The sequence below is a fragment of the Rhincodon typus genome, chromosome 6 (genome assembly GCF_021869965.1).
Source record: "Rhincodon typus isolate 14 chromosome 6, sRhiTyp1.1, whole genome shotgun sequence".
NCBI classification, from domain to species: Eukaryota; Metazoa; Chordata; class Chondrichthyes; order Orectolobiformes; family Rhincodontidae; genus Rhincodon; species Rhincodon typus.
Genome location: NC_063337.1, coordinates 45,663,633 through 45,687,479, shown reverse-complemented (window position 1 = coordinate 45,687,479; position 23,847 = coordinate 45,663,633). Strand labels below are relative to the sequence as shown.

At 39.9% G+C, this 23,847-nt stretch overlaps 1 protein-coding gene across 4 annotated transcripts in view; it reads left to right on the top strand.

Annotated features, from left to right (window-relative positions):
* The window catches only part of LOC109932597 (LIM and senescent cell antigen-like-containing domain protein 1), a 120,388-nt gene that overhangs the window by 46,480 nt on the left and 50,061 nt on the right, over positions 1-23,847 (top strand). Inside the window, exon 1 of one of the 4 annotated variants that reach the window (XM_020531743.2) lies at positions 13,543-13,939. The exons of 2 other annotated variants lie outside the window; for them this stretch is intronic. In XM_020531743.2, coding sequence (XP_020387332.1) covers positions 13,833-13,939 — 107 coding nt within the window. In that variant the 5' untranslated portion in view covers positions 13,543-13,832. Of the gene's footprint in view, positions 1-13,542; positions 13,940-13,977; positions 14,085-23,847 lie in introns of those variants that run through there. One more of the 4 variants, XM_048597797.1, reaches the window with a different exon arrangement.

Below are 23,847 nucleotides of genomic sequence, written 5' to 3'. Positions count from 1 at the left end.
TAGTAGATTTGAATTGCTGCAACCATCAATTAATACAATGAACTAGAAAGTTGCCTCCTTTCCTACGGCTATAACATATATTTATAGTTTGTTGGAAAGAGACAGTCAGTCTGCTTTGAATAAAAGCAACCATGTTTGGAAGAATAGCGGGATATGGGGGGGCGTTCAGAATCACAAGATTTTAAGTACAGGATTTCCGGTTTATGCACTGCTTTTAGTAAAGGCATTTATGAAGGGGTGCAGTTAGAGGCATTAGAAACAAACTGTCCAGTGATTGAGGGATCTAGATCAAAGGGATCAGATCTTTTCAGATTAAATATAAGGGCTCTAGAAGAGAAAGATAAAATTTTGCACGCTACTGTGAAGCTGTCAAATGTACCACATTATTGATTGAAACATTGATTATGTGAGTAGTTAAATCTATGGGTGGTATCGAAAAGGGAGACAAACATATCAGGATCAGAGTTAGCACAGTAATTAGGATGGTATGATTTTCCTGATTCTTTGAAGGATTGGAAATATTCAAATTCTGGACTTTAGACTTTGTCACAAGTATGTATGTAGTAAAAGTTGCCAGATGGCTATGTTGGCACAGCTTGGTGCTTAAGCAAAAATACCAAGATGCCACTCCCCTCTTCAGCACTGTTTCAGATGAATTGTTCAACTGAGGCCCCATTAGCCCTCCTTGGGTGAAGGTAGTCCCTTGGCACTATAATGAAGAGGAGCAGGGGAGCTTTCCTCATTATCCTAGCCAATCTTTATCCCTCATTCAACATCACAAAAACAGATTAACTGGTCATTTTTACGTTGCTTTAAAATTGGCAATCTGCATATGGTGACAGAAAATAATTAAGTTCTGTTCAACTATTAACCAACCATGTATCAGTGCCTTCTGACTAGGAAGGAAGAAAAACACGTATGAGTGAAATGCTGTAACTGTATTTTAAAAAAAGCTGAATAGTATTACCTTTTTTAATTTGTTCAGAATGATTTCATTTATTGGTAGAAATGTATTTTCATACAAACTAGACTTGTTTTCTGTATACAGCATTTTAAGATTGCAGTGTGCCAAAGAGTATCATGGAAAAGTTAGTGATGGGCAAGTTTTAACATACAGAAATGCCTCATGGTATGTGGGTGAAAATTGCAATAAATTGCACTTTATACCCTTAATTTTTCTTGTAAAAGTATGTTGTTTCCCTTTGTTTTATGATGGTCAAAGTTTTTAATTATACTCTTTTCTGTAAGCATATCGGGCATGTTAGATTTATGAACAGATGGTTTGTGTCATTTGTTATGTCGTCAATTATTCATTCTTGTTTTGGAATGGAACATAGCCAATATGTTTGTTGAATTTGTTATGTTTTATGTTTCTTTGGTATGTCAAACTAAGTTGTACATTTTTACAGAAATATTTAACATGGTTAATCTTTTAATTATCTAGTTGCAATGCAGGCAGCCATACCTTTTATGGTTGAAACCTTTTGGTTTTGCTGTCATTGTATTCTTGCAGGGTAACATCTGCATTCCATCAGCATCTATATGGGCACTGCTAGCTAAGCCCTCTTGCAGTGGTAGTCCTGATAATAAACAAAATCCTTGTATGTGAGAATTATCTGGAGATAAAGATTTCAATAATGGGATAGTGAATTTTTTTTTGGTATCTTGTTCTATTGTGGGATCATCCTTGGAAAGAAAGATTGCTGATACCTTTCTTTTGGAGGTTTTCGTATTTTGTGTATACCTTTGCATTACGAGAGGTCGTTGGGTTGTTATTTCAGAAAAAATTCAGAAAAATTCCAGAAAATCATCCTGTAGGGACTGGGGATGATCTTATTTTCCCTGATGCATAGAACACAGATTATTGTCATCTGCACATAGCCAAACTCTGCTTTTTAGCTTGTTTGAGAAGAAGGTTTATGTATACTAAGAAAAATAAAGGTCCCAACACAGTTCCCTGGGGCATTCCAAAAAGGACACCTTTAGAAGAGGATGATTTCATATCACACACCACTCTTTGCCTTCTATTGCTGAAGTGCTGGATCCAAATAGTGCCCCCCAATTTCATGGTAGTGAAATTTAACAAAAACTTTTCTGTGAAACTTTTGAAGATATTTGAGAAATCCAGTGTTGCAGTGCTGTCACTTCTGAGACTTGAAGGTAGGTCAGTGTCATTCTGCAAAGTATTGATTTCAGACATCGTTTGTGGCTAAAAGCCACAGTATTATAAAGATATTGTGAGCTGTAAAGTACTTCATGACATTAGAATTAACAATATGTTAATACAGTTTGTAACTGATGAAATGCCAGTCTGTAATTTTCTGGGCTAACTTTAATCTGTCTTTGGACATGTCACAGATTTTAGCATGCCTCCCTTGGCCTATTAAGTAGGTGGGTGGTGTCAGTTAATCTTGAAAGTGGTTGGTCAGAATTACAGGATTTCTGAAGAAGGGTCTAGGCCCGAAACGTCAGCTTTCCTGCTCCTCTGATGCTGCTTGGCCTGCTGTGTTCATCCAGCTCTACACCTTGTTATCTCAGATTCTCCAGCATCTGCAGTTCCTACTATCTCTGTCAGAATTACAGCCAGTTTCTCAACTTTAAAATCCAAGGAAGTATTTCATCTTCACCTAGAGCTTTACTTAGATCTATTTCATGCAATAATTGCAAAGCACCCTCTTGTAGTGAGAGTTAGAATATCTGGTTATTAGTCTTTGTCTAAGCTGGATGTGTATGTTAAATCTTCTCCAGTAAATATCCTAGAAAATTGATCACTTGGTACTGCTGCTTTACCCTTAGGATCACACAAAATTCCGTTGACTATTTCGATATCTGAAACACCCATTCTACGTTACTGATTTTCAAAAAGAATGTCTGGAATATCCAAAGTCTCCTTACTAGCAGTTGTATGATACTTAGAAATACAACTTTTTCTTGAGTGCTTTCTTTCCTCTGTCAGAATTTCAATTCCTTCCAATCCTCCTCATTATGGAAGTTCAAAGTCTTATTTTTCTGCATACCCTGTGGTGTTCTGTACAGAACCATGGGAGGTTTTGCCTGTTGGAATAATGTTTGGATGCTGGAACAAACCTTGGTTATCATTCATTTGTTTGTGTGGGTTTTGTCCAGGTCTTTTGCGATTGGCCCTATTTTTCTTGCTGTGACAACAAAACTAAATTAATAAAGTAACAACTACTAAAATTTGAAGATGTTTCATTTTCTCCACCATACCAGCTTTTCTTCTAAGGAATATTTTGCTCTTTCTTTATTTCTTATATTCACATGAGAGATACAGGTCAGGTATGATGACTGAGTGATCGTTAATTCCTGCTTGTACAGACATTTCTGTAAATAAACTTAAACTTATATTTTTGGTGGGCAAGGAAGGTGCATTCATAACATGGTCAAGTATCAACTTTGTGAGTTTTTCTATTTGTACGCCAATGGTAGGTAGTGTCGGAGAGATTCCTAATCAGCAGTCTGATGGAATGAAATTGGAGCCACTACCATCACAATCCATAGCTCCAGGCTACAACATTCGTATAACAGTATATGTTGCCACAACAACATTGACTCCTTGAGGGGAGGGGGGATGATTGGCTGGTGGCTAAATTGTATTGGACAGTTGACAGTTAATGGCCAAGTGGTGCTTATATTTTAATCAAGGCATGTAAACTCTGGTCAAGGTATTGCTCTGAAAAATGAACTAAGAATTGTTATTGGCTATTTTCCTACACTGAAACGGGTACAATATGTGTAGTGCATTTTCTGCCTACAAAGAACAGGGTCTTGTGTATTAATGTACGTAGCTTCCAATACTCACTTGCATCATGCTCCAAGCTTGACCTGACAATCTTAACCAGCATCTACAGTTCCTACTATCTCTGAAACAATTTTAACCAGCATCTGCAGTTCCTCAGAACTGAGGATGTCCAGGATGTTCTGAGGAAGGCTCACCGGACCAGAAACGTTAACTCTGTTTTCTCCTCCACAGATGCTGCCAGACCCGCTGAGCTTTTCCAGCAACTTTGTTTTTGTTCCTGATTTACAGCATCTGCAGTTCTTTTGGTTTTTTTAAAGATTGTTTTCTTGCCTGTCTTCTTCTGTCTATCTTGAGAACTCTTATGGTGTGGGTTCCCAAGTTCAAGTGGCTGTAAAAATTGCCGTGCAAATCACACGGCTGACCAAAGACTTTTTCGGAGATTTTCTGTGGATTATTTTTGATTTTCAGGGGCTACTCTTTTGGTTTTCAGTGCTTCCTTTTTCATTACCTCCTTTATGAGATGATGTAGCCACCTAATAAAGGAGGGAATGAAATCTGTGTCTGTGTTGAAACAAAGGGTGTTTAGATAGGTCTAGAAGCAGCATTAGGAGAATTAATCAATACCTTCAATAATTATCAATGCTCCATTAAATTTAAAGGACCAGCATACAACAAAGGCATCCATTATCCACATGACGACAGGCATAAAATAAAAACAAAGGGATGTTTTTTTTAAAAACTCATATTTCTATGCAGAAGGAGCCGTAACCCTAAACATGGTTTTCAGGGAGTGGCAAGGTCCTGGCTAATTAGTTGCAAGTTTATCTCTAACGCAGCTACTACATCTCAGATAATATACAGTATATCTAATCCTGTGAGCTGTGACAACAACAATGCCAATTGTTGTGAAATAAAGCTGCTCATTATTAAACTTCATTTACAATGAGTTCATTACCTCAGTGATTTCAGATTTCTCTAGCTCCCAGCAATCTGGATATTTCTTTAAGTTTGAAACCTCTTTACTCCCCTTTGCAGCCCCTTTACCCCAACCTCAATTTTCACACCTCTCCAGGCCTCCAGTTTTGGCAGCTAGGCTTCCTGGCCAGCCCTTCCACAGCCCTTGCCTCGGCAACCTCGCCCCCTGTTTGGCCTCGGGGCTCTCTGGTCTCAATGACCTTGCTTATTGCTGCCACTGACTTTGTTTATGCTGCTCCCATCACGAGCTGCTTTTCTCATGTCAGCTGTAAGTCTGTCAACAGCAAATGCATGAGAGAATCAGCCTGTGATTGGAGCAGAAGCTCCTCATTGATGCTGTTAGTTCTGTTTCGAGAAGGCACCTTTCTCCAATTACACGGCTCCCTGTTTGAATTTTCCCCAGGACGTTTTGGCAGTTGCTGAATTTCCGTATCACCCCTGTACAGCAGACTGCAAGAACTTGGTGTTAAGAATTTTGTTCTGCCACTTGATGTTGCATATAAATCTTGAGAAAGGATGGTGGAGTATATCTAAACACTTCATGCGACTCCAGTAGGTGGTCCTTGCGTCATAACCATAGAGTAGTAGTAATCTGAGCACCTTTGGCAGGTAGATGTTGTTTTCAAGCAAGCTTTGTACTCTTTTTCTAAGCTTGCAAACAAAGGCAGATGCAGGGCTTAATTAATTTAACACCTTGGTGATAATCAGCATTGAGTGATGGAATTAAATTCCATCTGTTTGCTAGAAAGGTGTTGAGATATGCTTGGATAATCTCCACCATACCTGTTAGGTACAGGGTTACAGTAATCGACTCCTTCAGTATCTTTCTGAATAAACTCCTTTTACAGTTTTATTTAGGGAAGCATGAAGCTGTGCTGTGTGCATGTGGAAAGAGCCATGAAAAAGAAGAAAAATATTTATCAGTGTTGGATCACCAGAATGAAACAAAGGGAATTTGCCATTGAAAATGTATGCGGTTCACTGAAGCAATTCTTTTAAGGCACTTCTAAAGCAGACCAAGTGTATTTTTTTTAAACTTTCCTTCTTTGTCCTTTACAACAGTCCTGTAATTCCTGAGGGAGAAACGTACACACAGTGCACAACATAGAAATGAATGGCACAATCATCTTAAAGAATAAATTAACCTTTTTGCTGCTGTTAATCTACAGCACTGCCAACATCAAACTGACAATTTCAATAGCAATAAAGAGAATTTGAACTGTTATTTATTGTTCTTGAATGCAGCTCCCAACATTGAAGAAGTCAACATGATCAGTGTCACCTAGTGATACGAACCTACGATATATGTCATTCAAACAGGGCTTTTTGTTTGATTTTTACCTATGCTTTATACTTGCTTCAGCTCCAAGTTTTTCAACAGGATTGATAGGGGACTGAGAGATTCACTGAACTTTCCTATTTCAAGTAAACCAAATTTTGCCATCTACTGCAGCCATTGTGAGGATAACCTCTGTGATCAGCAAGATAATAGTAGTTAATAATAACTATACAGTAGTAATTATGTAGTTATAATCGAATTTTACTGCTCAGGGAGACGTACTAGTATTACTGTTTCAGGCAAGAGGAAGAATCTGAAGATGTCTTAACTTGCAGCTGTGCAAGGAGGCAGCTCAAAGGCAACTAGGAATGGGTAATAAACACTGGCCCAGTTTGCAATGTTAATGTCCCATGTGTGAATAAAACAAAAATATCAGAGTCTATCTTTGCAAGGAGAGGTTCAAAATCATTGATCCTCTGTAGAAGTCTATTCGGACTCAAACAATCAAACACATGGTCAACTAGGGCTATTCACATGTCCAGATGCCATAACCAGAGAATGTGATTCTTTGCTATCAACTCCAGATAACTGCAAACATTTGAGATGCTCCTGTGATTCAATGGTTATGTCCAAACCGCTTAACCAGGAGGTGTAGGTTCAAATCCCACCTGCTCCAGAGGTGTGTGATAACATCTTTAAACCAGTTGATCTGAAAATCGAACCTACTTCATGCAGTTATGTCGCTAGAAAATTGGTGGAAAACTAGGCAGCATCCTGCACTGCTATGCAGTGAAATGTTAATTAAGTGAAGTCTAGCTCAGAGCTTCCCAAATTTTTGATCGTTACCCTAGATGAGATGACAGAAACAGCAAACAGGTTCATGAATATTTTTGGGTTGACATCATGCAGAATAAAACAGCCTCTGTTTTGTTGAAGCAATTATTTCTAGATTGGCAGGCTTTTCGAAATGGACAAATAATTAAACGTCAGCTAATTGAATGAGCAGTTTCCAGTGTTTCATTTTAAATCTGCCTGCTCCCTGCAGAATCCTTATTTGCTACAGACCTGGCACTTTGGTTCTAAAGGAGATCCCCACAGCTCCCGGGAGCCCACCAAGTGGCTGACTCACTTCCAACACTTCTCAAAAGACATCTTTCAGTATTGAGTAGAGTGACCCTTCCTCTGAGGACCATCTAAGGAAGGGTCACTGGATCTGAAATGTTAACTCTGATTTCTCTCCACAGATGCTGCCAGACCTGCTAGCTTTTCCAGCAATTTCTGTTTTTGTTTCTGATTTACAGCATCTGCAATTTCTTCAGTTTTACACCTTTCAGCATGTGAGGACAGACCTGAGCTTTCAAAGTTTAACTGTTAATGTTTTTCAGGAGGCCAGCAAAGTTAATCTGGTGGGACTATCTAAGGACACATACTCGTGCTGTGCACACTTCAAACAAGTCACCTTCACATCCAAAGACATGCAACCTTGAAACAGAGCTTAAAATCTGACCAGCGACAATAACTCACTTGAAGAGTCACCATATCGACACGGGAAAGAGTTGTGATCTTCTGTAGCTAGTGATCTGTTTTCTGATACTGGTTGTACTGAGAACTTTAGAAGTTGCAACTCTGATAATAGATCTAGAATTCATTTTAAAAAGAAAATCCCCAGTACAGAGTTTACATGTTCCATTTGCTCATAAATTAGCAGCACTATATATTAAAGAATACTTCCCTTTTGGACATAACTCTTTTGTGAATTAAATATGTCAGGAGAACGGGTTAGTAAGTAAATTAGGGTAGATAGAATTAAAGGACAGAAAGTTGATTGTGAAGTGCTTTTACATTGAATGTGGAGGGGGGTGGCTGAGAAGATGTGGTTGAGGCTTCAGGGTGCATCTATTGTGTGTGTGTCGTTTTGGACTAATGGCACTGCTGGTATTTCCTGTGCGAGTTTGGTGCTGGTGATTGGGTGATGGATTAATGCAAGGGGGTGGAACTTCCATTGCTGAGTGTTTGAATGAGCGGTTTTTTTTTTGCAACATTCATTGGAATTTTTGTTACAGGTTTTCATATTTATATTGTAAATCAAAATAAAATAACTATATATAAACTTCAACTTGCCAACCAGACTGCACCCATTTTGTCTGTAACATAAGTTAATGTGATCATTTCAAATTTGGCATTCTTGCATTTGTCCTGATGAGTGCAAAATTAAAAGCTTTGGCAACATGTCTTTCTTTTCAGCAACATTCAAATTTTGTACTCCCACGTGACTGTACAACTTTAATAATTACACACAACGTTAAGATTCATTGAGAGATAGCAAGAATGCAGATGCTGGACTCAGAGACAACACAGTCTGAAGAAGGGACCTGACCCAAAACGTCAACTTTCTAACTCCTCTGCTGCCTGGCCTGCTGTGTTCCTCCAGCTCCACGCTGTGGTGTCTTTAAAAGTTACGATACTGTCTTATTTCTGTTTTTATTGTCATCTATGATCACGTAAATTTTTCAGTGTTAAAATAGGGTTGAATTGAATAATAATTTGGGGAACACTGATCCAGCTGTTTCAGTAGCCCCATACTTTCAGGGAGGGAACATTCTTGTTTCTTGACCATGAATTATATTTTCCTTTTTAATATTTTAGTTCCAGAAATAATTGAACTTTAGTTTTACCTCAGTGTCTTGAACTTCCATCTTTGTCGATTTTAGTCAAACTTAGTGCTGTATTTTTAGTCTAGCCATTTGAATACCTAAGTTCACACGCTTTCATTTATGATAAGAAAAATATCTTTGCCTTTCTTATTTCTCGACCTAATCTTTTGTATAGTTTGTTTCCAAAACTATGATTTTGTTTTTTGTCCAAATAGTTATCAGCAGTGTTGAACAATAGTAAATTTCTCCTTCAATTACATGATTTGTCCATAAATTTCTAACAGTTCAACAAGTTGTGAATTAGCACCTTTGTCTCCCATTTAAATTTAAACTTTTAGTTTTTATATAATATTAATCAATGGCTATGTTACTTCTTATTGAAACAATACATTTATAAAACCAAATAAGCTGTCACTCAGTTGGTAGCATTCTTGCCTGTAAGTTGGGAAGTTGTGGCTTGAAGTCCCGTTCCAGGACTTCGACAGAAAAACAGCAATGCTGAATCTTCTGTGCAGTACTGTACTGAGAGGGTTCTATGCTGTTGGAAGTGCCATCTTTTGGATGCGATGTTAAACTGGGCAATCCTGCCCTTTCAGATGGATGCTAAAGATCCTGTGGCAGTATTTATGAAGAGGAGAATGAGGCCAATATCCTGGTCAGTATTTACCTAACAATCAAAATCACAAAACAGATCATCTAGTCCTAATTGTATTGAAGTTTGTGAAAGCTTGCTATGTGTAAGCTATGTTTCCCTACATCACAACAGTGACTACATTGTGACAGTACTTCAGTAGTTGTTACGTACTTCCTGGTGGTCATGAAAGTTGCAGTACAAGTGAAATGCTTGCCAACTGTAAGCTATAGGCATTTGTTGAGGCTATAGATAAAGGCAATCTGCACACTTCTGTGTCTACAATGCTCCCTTCAGAAGATGAAATTTTTTTTTTCAGATGCAGTTCTTTGGCGTAGGATGGGCCATGGTGCCAAGGAAGCTTTAGGCTACACTGTCTCACTACAGACATTGGCATATTGCCAATGGTGAATTTAGACCTCTTGAATTTGAGCTTTAGCATGTTTGCTATCGAATCTTTCTGAAAATGAAATACACTGTTTTCTTCAATATGGGCTGCTAAGAACCTTTACACACTTGGAATAATGACAAGGCCGATATGTATTACTCATCTCTGGTTGGCTTTGAGAAAATGGAGGTGCACCTTCATGTGGTGAAAGTACTTCTCCAGTGCTGTTTTGTGGGGAGTTCCAGGATTTTGACTGGTAATAGTAAAGCAGAATTTTATGGCCCTCCTGTAGCTGGTTTTCTAGTGGGTGTTGGGGCTATAAAATTCCCTTGCAGCCTTCCCACTTGATTGCTTCCCATTGGGTCTCAATTTGGAGGCTGGCAGGATGAGTCCAGGGACAGGAAGTTAAAACTAGCAGGTTCCCCCACCTATGACTCTGGGTAGAAATAGGTGTAGGGGTAACTATTTGGAATATTGGAGGTTGCCCTGTCTGATGTCGGTTGCCCTGTCTGATGTCTGCTCCCCCTCTTGCTCCCTTGCCAACTCGCCTCTCTATTAAGACCTCCAGTTTCCCAAGCCTCACCTTCCCTCTTTACCATGAGATTCTTTGAACTCTGAAACACAGAATCTGTGTACTGTTTGTAGTCGTCTGCTGCCACTGGTACAGCTGGAAATGGCAGCAGCACTCTGAGGCTGGATGTTTGCCTCACTGAAGGCCAGAAGTCCTGTTTCCAGCCAATGAATGCTCTTGAGAACACAATTTAACTGTAATTTATCTGTTATCCCTGCTGACCCTGAGCCAGCAAACCTCAGTCTGTAAAATGCTGCCCGAAGTGTTTAATTTGGAAGGATGCAACTATCCCTCTTCTTTTAGATGGTTCAAGTCACAGAATTGGGAGGAGCTGCTGAAGAAGTCTTGCTGAGTTTTTGTAGTGCATCTTGTACAAAAAAAAGACCCTGCAGCTGTAGTACACAATTGTGGAGGGTGTTGTTGTTTTAACCACGAAAGAGATGCTGATCCCGGTTGCCAATGAACAGACTGCTGTGTCCCAGACGTCAGTGCAATTCTCAAGTATAGCAGCTGCATTCATCCAAACCAGTAAAGAGTATTTCATGCTGTGACATGTTGGTGGTAGACCGGCTTTTGAAACCTCATGTCTTGCATATGTTGCATGAATACCACAAATCAAACCATGCCTAGATCATTTCTGAATGTTGCTGCTTGTGGATCTGAATATCTTCTATTATCTGAAAAGGTGTGAATGGAGCTAAGCACTGACAGATTATCGTTTTTCTATTTGTTCATGAGGTGTAGACATCACTAGCAAAGCCACATTTACTGCCCATTCCTAATTGCCCTAGTTAAGTTGGTGAAGAACAACTCTTGAACTGATTGAGTGCTTGAGGTGCATATACAGCCACAGTGCTTTTAGGAATGGAGTTTCAGGATTTCAATTCAGGGACAGTGAAGAAACAGTGATGTAGTTCCAAGTCAGGATGTGTGGCTTGGATGGAAATTTGCAGTTTGTGGTCTGTCCACACATCTGCTGTCATTCTTTTTCAAGGTAACGGGAGTTGCAAATTCATAAGGTGTTGCTGAAGGAACCTGGGTGAGGTGCTGCAGAGCATCATGCAAAGGTAAATGCTGCTACCACTCTGACAGTGGTGAAGGGAGTTGAGGATTAAGGTTGTATTTGAGGTGTTCAGGATGGTGTTGAGCTTCTTTAGTGTTGTTGGAGCAGTACCGATTCAGGAAAGTGGGGAGTATTCCATCACACTGATGACTTTTGTTTTATAAACAGGGTACAGGCTTTGAGAAACTGGTGGTCAGTACTCAGTGCAGGATTTTTACCCTTTTACCTGCTCTTGGAGCCATAGTATTTAAAAGGTTGTTCCAAATTAGATTCTAATCAATAATAGCCCCCAGGATGTTGATAATGCTGAATCCTGCACTGGTATTGTTATTGACAGCCAAGCTGTGGTTATTCTGTCTAGTTAGAGAGGGTCCTTGCCTGGTACTTGTGGGCGACAGTGTTACCTTTCAGGCTAATTCCGGATCACAGATCTTCTGCACAAAGATTTCAGGGTCCAAAGTCTATGATCTGTCCAATGTACCCAGCCATGCGGACATTCTGATGATGGCTATCTGTAATGGTGGGAACTTTAGCAGAACATCCAGTTGATAACTCTGGCTGAAGCTGAACAAAAACTTACTCTTTCCATTTGTTGGATAATTAACTGCCATTGACTGGATGTAGCAAGAATGCAGATCTTTGACGTAATCCAATAGTTAAGGCTGTGTCTGAAGGATGCTCCGTCCATTGTTTAATTTACATGTCGTTGTTCAGCTGCATGAGGATGACATCATTTTGTGATATGTCTGGTGCTGTTCTCTGCATTTCTTCCCTTCTAATCATCAAACCGACATGCTCGTCTGATTTGACTGTGATGGATCTATGAGGGGTATGTCAGGCCATGGAGTTACAGATTGTGATGGAATGTGAAATTGAGTTAATGAAAGCCATATTTTGAGCTGTTAGTTTTGTTCTGAAACTAATTCTTTTAAGCACAGTCGCAATGCCACACAATCGAGGCAGTGTTCATAATCAGAGATACATTTTATTTCTAAAATGACCTGTGTTGTTCAGTACATTACAACTCACCCACGTACAACAGAGCCTGAAGGCCTAAGGCAAGTGAGTTATTACCATGTGCCGTTTGGTTCATAACCTGCCGCAGGTCTAATTTGGTAACTGTCTTCCACGACACATTATCAGTGGTGGTACAACCAAACCACTATTGGATGAAAGACATTGAAGTCTAGCACCAAAAAACATTTTGTTCCCGTCCTACTCTGTCCTTCTAGCAATTGCCATTCAACGTGGAGGAGCTAGCTATCAGCTGAGAGCTGTCATTAGTACGCGTTCAAGTTTAACGTGATGCCTGATACTTCCTGGAGTCCGGGGTCAACACTGAGAAGACCCAAGATACTATCCATCTTACTGGCTACCATGGGGCCTGTCCTTCTGGTGGGTCTGTCCCACTGGTGCACCAGGATGTACCTAATGAAAGAAGAATTTGGGCAGTTTGCTGTTAGGTACGATTCTAGGTGTATGATTGTCAGGATGTTGCTGAACTGTGGGACAGTTCTTCCAAAATTAGCTTGAATGTCCATGTATAAAAGGCTATTATTTGGATCATCGAAAGTATTATCTCTAAAGCTACCGAAATAACTAGTACTCTCACCATTCCCTGTTTTCACAAAGACATATTGAACTGCAATACATGCTACTTAAATTTGCTTGAACTCTGGTTCACTTTTTTTTATTTGGTTATGGTGTGAAATTCAGAAGTATTCTATAAATTCTCTAACTTTGGCTACTGCTTTAAACATGTACAGAAAATGTTAGTACATCAAACTGAAGTCAATTTTGCTAAATATTGCAAAATGCTCTTGGTGAGAAAGGAGTTAAACGGCACATACAACACACCTTGGAGGGGGTTAGTTACGCAAATTAACCTGTTCAGTCTTGTGTGCTTTCGTATTCGATTGGTTTGACCTTACTAAGACAAAGATAGCAGAGATGTAAACATGAGTTGGAGGAACCGAAAAGTTGCACAATGGTCTTGCGCAAAGGTGTTCTTCTGGTCAAATGCCTGCCAGCTGTGATGTATTCAAACTTGTACAACTTCATTCAGGAAGGGAGGGGTAAGAGAACCATGAACTGCTAGGTAACTCATAACAGGGTGGAGACTTTTGTAACTTTGTTGGGATTGGAGGGGTTGAGAGAGAGAGGTGAAAAGTCACTGAATAAGACTGTATATTTAAAATTGTTACCTATTTTGCGTGCAGATGACACATTTGCCAACATTTGTCCCCTTTGGTTAAATTGATACTATCTATGTTCATGCAGTTTTAAATGAAACTCTGTACCCTTTTAAGAAGGGCGTGGAAAATCCGGAAGCAACTGATTACACTGTAAAGTGTGCCAACATTATTACAGGTGGAGACGTCGGTTAGGAGTTGCTTTTGTGATGAGTAGCACATCAACTACTGGGCTAGGCTCTTCCATATGGTGGTTTATGTAAAGATCCACGGAAATCGGCAATAACAGCCCTACGCCCTGCACACTACGAACCTGACTATGAATTTATTGCAGTTGAAAGAACTTTCCCAGTCTGATTTGTATCGACGGCGCCAGGAGCGTCATGACAGCTTTGGATCTGCAGGTTTGGAGAAGAGAAGGTTGAGGTACGTTTATTATTAACTACAGCTATCATGTATGAACTAGACCAAGGAACGCCTCAAACAAAAAGTCCTACTTACATTGATGCAGCTAATTTGGAATTGATGGAATTCGTGCCTTGAGGGGAAAGAGTTTTAAAGTGCACAAAAGGTATTTACTTTTAAAGCAAATATAGGTGTATCCGCATTTTCAAAGGCGTGCAAAGGTTTTGTAATAAAAGTTGTTTTTAAATATTACTAGACTGATAGTCAATAGAAACTAATATGACATCCGATTAAGCTTGATATTAGACCTATAGTAGTCTTGCAGAATATTTCAAGCAGTGGTGCCTCTTGCATATTGTGGTGAAATACTTAAACTTACACATTTAATTTCATGTAAAATTTTAGGAATTAAAATTAAAAGGATTTGTATGAATTAAAATATTCCATTATAATTATCATTTACTTTGTGGAGTTATGGTGTTTATGGAGCTGAAAGTTGTTTTATTGACATTGGCAGAATCAAGATTACCTCATGACTTTCAACAGAGCACAGTGTTGAGACAGAATTAGAAATCTGATTGAAAGTAGCCCTGTAATGGGAGAACATTTTTTGAGTGTCTCCGCTTTTGTCTTTCACTCATTTTTAAAAAATTTATAAATGGTGACTCAAATGTACCTGGATGCTGAATGTAATGCATTCTACAGATGTCACCATTTGAGTCACAAGGTGAGGCATGTCGGTAGGGATACCAGATTGTGCATAGTTTTTTTTTAATACGTAAGTTAGAAGGTCACTGTTGGTTTATAAGACAACGCCTGATGACACTGAATGACTCGCTGCTCAGTTGGATGTTGTGGTCATTAGTGAAATGCACAATTTTCTTCTACGTTAAAATTTTAAAGTGGCCATTAGTGGAGAATTTATTTTTACAACCAGATACACATTTACAAAGATTAGTTGTAAGAAATTCAACTTATGCTTTCCTTCTGATCAAGGAACAGATACTTGGTTTAAATAAAACCAAAAAGTTGCTGAGAATCGAAGCAAGACAAATTTTGAAGATTGATGTTTCAATTCTTTGTGGCCATCATTCAGTAATTTGTCTTATCAAGCACTTGTGTTTGCATTGCTCAGGATTCGTATATCTCTTAATTGCATCTTACAAATAGAAGTGTGATATAATTATTGTTGGCCTTGTTCTGTGTGCCAACATAATAGAAACAAAGATATACACAGATAATTTTAACAACCTTTCAAAATTATTTTTGCAAGTGAGCAGTTTGGAAGGCCTATTCCTGAACTTCCAGGTTTGTAAGGAAAGTCGTCATTTTCATTTTTAATTTCACCAATAGGTCTTGTTCTCATCACAGCTAGGATGTGAGAATCTGACTTGAAAGGGATGTTAATTCAAATTTAGCACTGGCTCACAGTGTGATGCATTTGCACATAGTAGAAGCTACGTATGTTAGCATACAGGAACCTGTTTTATGTGGATAATAGAAATTAACAACATTAAAAAGGCATCTGGATGGGTATATGAATAGGAAAAGTTTAGAAGGATATATTCTAAATGCTGGCAAATGAGACTAGATTAATTTAGGATATATGGTCAGTATGGACGAGTTGGACCGAAGGGTCTGTTTCTATGCCGTACAACTCTGACTCTATGAATCTTAGTGAACCGGATGTGTGTTTCCGCCAGTTGACAGTGGTTTCATCCTCATCATTAGACGCTTCATTCTAGATATGCCATGACAGGAGTCAAACCCAAGTGCCCAGAATATTACACAAGTTTCCAGATTAATTGTATAACACTAGTATCACTAGGCTGTTGCCTCCCCATTTAACTTAATCTGTTTACATAAGAACATGAGAAATAGGAGCAGCAGTAGGCCTTCTGGCTTGTTGAGCCTGCTGCACCATTCATTAAGATTATGGCTGATCTTTACGTGGACTCAGCTCCACTTCCCCTTCTCCTAGCCATAACCCTTAACTCCTTTACTGTTCAAAAATCTATCTATCCTTGTCTTAAAAACATTTAACAAGATAGCCTCAACTGCTTCACTAGGCAGGGAATTCCACAGATTCACAACCCTTCGGATGAAAAGAGATTAACAAGGTGTAGAGCTGGATGAACACAGCAGGTCAAGCAGCATCCGAGGAGCAGGAAAGCTGACGTTTCGGGTCTGGACCCTTCTTCAGAAGTTCCTCCTCAACTCAGTCCTAAATCTGCTTTATATTAGGCAATACATGATATCAAAAGAATTAAAAACAGAAAATGCAACAAGCAATCAGAAGCATCTGGAGGGAGAAGCAGAACTGACATTCCTAGTTGATGAGCATTCATCAGAACTGGAAACATTCAAGTTTTAACTGGTTTCAAGTAAACACAAAAGGGAGGGGAAGTGAGGGCAAGGGTGGGGAGTCGGCAGAATCAAAAGGAGAATCAGCTGGGAAGCAAGAGTGATCAAATGACCAAAGGGATGATGGCTTGGGGCTGAATTAGTGGTGACATGACAAGATACAAAGTAAGAGTCTAGAGGAAGCATAAATGAGAAAAGCGGATTCATTATCACCATTGCTGTATCAAAAATAAAATGGAATTATTAGGTGTGATTGAACACTCCACTGAGATTGAAAGTCTTTAAAGCATCTCCTCAAAAGATAGGATACTGCTCCTTCACATCACATTGAACTCCTTTTGAACAGTAAAGGAGATCAAGATCAGGCTAGGGTGAAACATTAAAGTTACAGGTTAACAAGTTTGGGATTGTGCAAAGTGAACAGAGATGTTCATTAAACAGTCACATGATCTGTTTTCAAATAAAAGTAGAGCAGATCACATTGAGAGCAGTAAAAAATGGTTTACGAAATTGATAGAAGTACAAATAAGTCACTATTCCACATACATGGAGTATGTGGAACTTTCTACGTTGAAGAGGTTTTCCACTTTTACCTCTACATTTCCCACCATCCAAGGCATTTTATTATTTCATCACTCCTGCCTTCCATCCTATCACAGACCCCCACCCCACCCCACCCCACCCCACCCACCACCACCGTCCCTTCCCTGCCTCTGTATTTAAACCTAGTTACATTTCTACCTGCTTCCAGTCTGGCAAAGATCACCAATCTGAAACATTACCTCTATCTCTCCACAAATGCTTCTGACCTGCTATTCTGTTCATCCTTCATCATCTGCAGTCCTTAGAATTACCAAAATTAGAAATATGAAACCACTTGGAAATGTACATCTGTATTAGCCAGTATAAAAGCTAAATGTAGCACAGAATTTATGCCCATGTTTGCTTCCTACCATTAGGGATTCCTAAAGACTATTATGGTACTTTTGCTTTGGAAAATGTGTTCCTTTCAAGTCTGCACATCATAGAATTGCATTATTAGTTTGGTTAAAAATTGTTGGTGAGCTTGATGTGTTTAGTTTCTTTTGGTGGATGTATGAAATAGAACTTGTTTTCAACTTTTTCTTTGTCTGAAGATGTGGTCCATGAAATAATGCTTTGTAGTAGAGTGAGATGTGTATTTCCCTCTCACACTTTGCACTTTTTTCATTTGTATTTGCTCTTGTGTGACAAAAGCAATCCATGAAGCCATTTCCACTATGAAGCCATTTACATTGCTGACGCTGAATGCAAATATCAAGTGAGAAAGTCTGAGCAGTCCCAACCAGATGGGTCTAGGTTCCACTATGATATCACCATTCTGAGGAAAAAAATGTCTCATCAGTCCTCGAGGAGATCACATTCTGACTGTCTTCGATATTGTGTAACAAGTATGATTAAGATCAGGAAAAAGTCTCAGTGAATAAAAATCAGAAGACATCTGTGCTGCATCTTTTAGGCATAGTCAGAGGCCCAACCAGGGTGGCGAAAATTCACGGAAGATCATGTCCATGTATTTTGATAGGAGGAGCAGTGAATCCAGGAAACAAACTTGAAGAATTTCTCCTCTAATCACAAATTGTGTCTCTTCCAAATTTGTTGCTCTGGCTCTTCCAATCAGAGATTTCCTCTCCCCTGCATTTTTTTTTTCTAAATTTGTCCTTTTAATTTGCTGGGATGTCAGAATTTCTTGGGCAGTCTGGATGTTGGGCAGGACACTGCTCTGGGCTGTTGTAAGATTAACCAGCAGCTTGTTGTGCTCCTCGCCATTGTAGATTGCGGGGATCTGATGTCAATCCCTTGTTGTCACAGATTGCATTACCACCCAGCTTCAGGATCTTTCTGGCAGTGATTTAGATGGAAGTCCAGTCTCAGCATACTTGGTATACTGAGCCTTGTTCACTGGCAGTAGCTGGTGCAAGTGGCCAATGGAGAACTGGAAACTGGTTCTGGAGGATTAAGATTTTGCTTTGGTCTGAGCTGCTGTTGTGACTGTCTGTCAGGGAGGATCTATATCAGGCTCCGTGCACTCTGTTCTGCATTTGTTCAGCTGTTGGTGGAAGTTTAGGGGATCTTGGCTGTGTGGGATCCTTACATAATTTGAGGTCTAGCTTCAACTGGAACAGGGTTACAACTTGGGAATGACTGGCATTAGTAGGCAGCAGCCCAGACTGTGTGTGTCACCAACTGTGTAGTGGATGGAGAAAGGTGGTACAACATTATCTTGAGTTGCTGTTCTCTTTAACTTCTGTTCAGTAGCTTGGTACTTTGAACTGATACCAACTGAGCGCCGTAAACCAGAATTGCTTTGTAAACATGTTATTTATTCTGCAGACTGAGGAAGCTCATTTTAGAATTTAAAATTTTGATTAGATTACAACATTGAATCTCATGCATCATGTTAAACCTTTTCTGGAGACTTGCATCCTTTTTTTTTCTTCTAGAGCCCTCTGTCATGATGTCAAATAGCTGAAATTTAAGATGAATCTAGTCTTGGTTTATTATTGTAAATTAGAAATTGTATGGTAACCAAAATTGAGAAAAAATACCAAGGAAGAATAATATCCTGAACTCCTTCTGTTAAAAACAAAAAGTAGATCCAAAACAAAAACAAAGATAATCTCAACAAGAGCCCTTGGACAGTGGTGGAATTATTTAGACTCCTAGACTCAACACATGGAACATTCATTTCTTTCCTTTTATCAAAATATTTTGGTATGAGTTTGTAAGGATTATTTGCAAGAAAGACAATGACATTTCTATCTCTCTCGTTCTCATTTTATTTGTTAGCAAATGAAGTGTTGCAATTTACCTAAAGTTTTGGTAACGTGTTTCATCTGCCATTATCTCCTTCTATTCAAACCTGCAATGATCTATGATGATGTGGCATCTATTCATAAAGTTGTTGGGTAACTCTTTACCATTTGGAATTATATTGTTCATTATATTGGAATGTTTGTGGCAGATTTAGATCCTTTTCACGGTTTCCCAAAGTATCCTGGAGGTGAGGGTTGATTTACACACCAGCAAGGAACGCACATATTTACAACACTTTTGCAGAATATTACTCAAAATAATTGGAACTAAATCCTTAATATTCGAGATTTGACATGTACTGAGATCTGTGTTGTTGTTGTTATTGTTGCAGTAGTACACAAAAGAGTAAGTCTGGTATCTAAAAGCCGTTGTCTATCTTTCTAATAATTTAACTTTGCATTTTTTTTCTGTTGTGTGATGTTGTATTCATATTATTGTCAGTATTCAGCTTTTCAGTTCATATCACAATACTTATTTCCTCTCGTAGCTTCTATAATGACTTTAAAACGCGGCGTGAGGAATGTAATGATCTACGTGTTAACCATGCATATACATGTGAAATGATTGGAAAAGTGCTGATAGGTAAAACAATGCAGAGACCTCCAGATGATTAAAATACATTATAATTTCAGTGCATTAATTAAAAATGCATTTTGCATTAAAACAGGTAGTGTCTTATACTTCTTGTGTATTGCATTTGTTGAATTGTGTATTGAACATAAGAGCTAGGAGCAGGAGTAGGCCGTCTGGCCCTTCGAGCCTGCTCCGCCATTCAGTAAGATCATGGCTGATCCTTTCGTGGACTCAGATCCACTTACCCGCATTCTCACCGTATCCCTTAATTCCTTTATTGTTAAAAAAAAAAATCTACCTTTTTTTTAAAAACATTTACTGAAGTAGCGTCAACTACTTCACTGGGCAAGGAATTCCATAGATTAACAACCCTATGGGTGAAGAAATTCCTTCTCAGTTCAGTCCTAAATCTGCTCCCTCTAATCTTGCGGCTATGCCCTCTTGTCCTAGCTTCACCTGCCAGCGGAAACATCCTCTCTACTTCTATCTTATCTATTCCCTTCATAATTTTATATGTTTCTATAAGATCCCCCCTCAATCTTCTGAATTCCAATGAATATAATCCCAATCTACTCAGTCTCTCCTCACAAGCCAACCTCCTCAACTCCGGACTCAACCTAGTGAACCTCCTTTGCACCCCCTCCAGTGCCAGTACATCCTTTCTCAAGTAAGGAGACCAAAACTGCACACAGTACTCCAGGTGTGGCTTCACCAGCACCTTGTACAGCTGCAACATAACCTCTCTGCTTTTAATCTCAATCCCTTTAGCAATGAAGGACAAAATTCCATTTGCCTTCCTAATTACTTGTTGTACCTGCAGACCTACCTTCTGTGACTCATGCACAAGGACGCCCAGGTCCCTCTGCATAGCAGCATGCTGCAACTTTTTACCATTCAAGTAATAATCCTTTTTACTATTACTCCTACCAAAATGTATGACTTCACATTTATTTACATTGTATTCCATCTGCCAGACCTTTGCCCACTCACTTGATGTATCTACGTTCCTCTGCAAAGTTTCACAGTCCTCTGCACACTTTGCTCTGCCACTTATCTTAGTGTCATCTGCAAACTTTGACACCCTACACGTGGTTCCCCAACTCCAAATCATCTATATAAATTGTAAATAATTGCAGTCCCAACACTGATCCCTGAGGCACACCACTAGTCACTGACTGCCAGCTAGAATAGCATTCATTTATCCCCAGTCTTTGCTTCCTGTTAGTCAACCAATCTTCTATCCATGCTAATACTTTACTCTTAACGCCATGCATCCTTATCTTATGCAGTAGCCTCTTGTGCGGCACCTTGTCGAAGGCCTTTTGGAAATCTAGGTACACCACATCCACTGGGTCCCCATTGTCCACCTTGCTCGTAATGTCTTCATAGAATTCCAAAAGATTTGTCAAGCGTGACCTGCCCTTCATGAACCCATGCTGCGTCTGCCCAACGGGACAATTTCTATCAAGATGCCTTGCTATTCCTTGATAATAGACTCAAGCATCTTCCCCACTACAGAGGTTAAGCTAACTGGTCTATAATTCCCCATCTTTTGTCTGCTTCCCTTTTTAAACAGTGGCGTCACATTTGCTGTTTTCCAATCTGCTGGGACTGCCCCAGAGTCCAGCGAATTTTGGAAAATTACCGCCAGTGCACCTGCTATTTCTCCCGCCATCTCTTTTAGTACCCTGGGATGCATTCCATCAGGACCAGGAGACTTATCAATCCTTAGCTCCATTAGCTTGCCCAACACTACCTCTTCCGTAATAATGATTGTTTCCAGGTCCTCACCTACCTTCGTCTCTTTGTCAATTACTGGCATGTCATTAGTGTCCTCCACTGTGAAGACCGATACAAAATACCTGTTCAATGCCTCAGCCGTTTCATCATATCCCATAACTAAATTCCCCTTCTCATCCTCTAAAGGGCCAACGTTTACTTTAGCCACTCTTTTTTTCGTTTTATATATTTAATGAAACTTTTGCTATCTGTCTTTATATTCTGTGCTAGTTTTTTCTCAACTTCTATCTTACTTTTCTTTATAGCTCTTTTTGTGGCTTTCTGTTGACCTTTAAAGTTTTCCCAATCTTCTAGGTTCATGCTGTTTTTGGCCACTTTGTATGCCTTCTCTTTCAATTTGATAGCCTCCCTTATTTCTTTAGACACCCATGGCAGATTACCCCTTTTCTTACAGTCCTTCCTTTTCACTGGAATATACTTTTGCTGAGCACTTTGAAAAATTGCTTTGAAAGTCCTCCACTGCTCGTCAACTGTCCCACCATAGAATCTTTGTTTTCAGTCTACTTTAGCCGAGCCCTCCCTCATTCTATTGTAGTTCCCCTTGTTCAAGCACAGGACCCTCGTATTGGATTTTATCTTCACACTCTCCATCTGTATTCTAAATTCAACCATACTGTGATCACTCCTTCCAAGAGGATCCCTAACTATGAGGTCATTAATTATTCCTGTCTCATTACACAGGACCAGATCTAGGATAGCTTGCTCCCTCGTCGGTTCCATTACATACTGTTCAAGAAAACTATCACGGGTACACTCAACCAACTCCTCCTCAAGGCTACCCTGACCGAGCTGGTTCGACCAATCTACATGTAGATTAAAATCCCCCATGATAATTGCCGTACCATTTTTACAGGCATTAGTTATTTGTTTGTTTATTGCCTGCCGCAGTGTGATGTTATTATTTGGTGGCCTATAGACTACGCCTATCAGTGACTTTTTCTTCTTAGAATTTCTAATTTCTAATTTCCACCCAAATGGATTCAGCCTCATTTTCCATAGAACCTGTATCATCTCTCAGCACCGCCCTGATGTCATCTTTGAATATCGGAGCTACACCACCTCCCTTACCTTCCTGTCTGTCCTTCTGAATAGTCTGGTACCCTTGGATATTTAACTCCCAGTCATGACCATCCTATAACCATGTCTCTGTAATGGCTACCAAATCATATTCATTCGCGATGATTTGTGCCGTTAACTCATCAACCTTGTTACGAATGCTATGAGCATTCAGGTAAAGTGCCTTTATGCTAGCTTTCTTACCCTCGTGATTTCCAACATTTCTAATAATATCTCCTGAGTTATCCTTCCTTTTGCTTCTTTCATAGTCTGCCTTGAACTTAAACCCTCCTGCACACGTGCTAACCTGCTGCTTACCTTTTTATTTACCATCATACTCCGTCGTTTTCCCTTTCCCTTCCCCCCAACTCACTAGTTTACAGTCCTAGTGACCACCCTATTTATCCTTTTCGCTAGAACACTGCTTCCAGATCGGTTCAGGTGGAGACCGTCCCATCGGTACAGATACCTCCGGTTCCAAAACTGATGCCAATGCCCCATGAAATGGAACCCCTCTTTCCCACACCGCTCCCTTAGCCACGTGTTTACTTTCCTAATTTTCTTATCCCTAAGCCAATTTGCACGTGGCTCGGGCAGTAATCCGGAGATTATGACCCTCGAGGACCTGTTCCTTAATTTCGTTCCTAGTGCTTGATAATCCCCAGACAGGTCGTCCATCCTAGCCTTGCCTAAGTTGTTAGTCCCAATGTGGACCACAACAACTGGATCCTCCCCCTCCCGCTCCAATATCCTTTCAAGCCGGTCAGAGATGTCCTGCACCCTGGCACCGGGCAGGCAACACACCATGCGGGACTCCCGATCCGGCTTGCAAAGGATACTACCTATCCCCCTAACTATAGAATCCCCTATAACTACCACTTGTCTTTTTGCTCCCACCTCTTGAATGGCCTTCTGCACCATGGTGCCGTGGTGAGCTGGCTCATCCTCCCCGCAGCCCTTTTCCTCATCCACACAGGGATCAAGTATCTCGTACCTGTTGGATAAGATCAAAAGCTGAGGCTCCTCCACTCCTGAACTCAGGATCCCCTTACCTGCCTCACTTGCAGTCACGCCCTGTTGTCCCTGATCACTAACTGAATTTGAATTACTTAATCTACCAGGTGTGACTGCCTCCTGAAACAAAGCGTCCAGGTAACACTCCCCCTCCCGGATGTGCCGCAGTGTTTGAAGCTCAGATTCCAGATCTTTAACTCTGAGCCGGCGTTCTTCCAGCAACCAACACTTGCTGCAGATGTGGTCACTGCCGTTCACAATGGGAT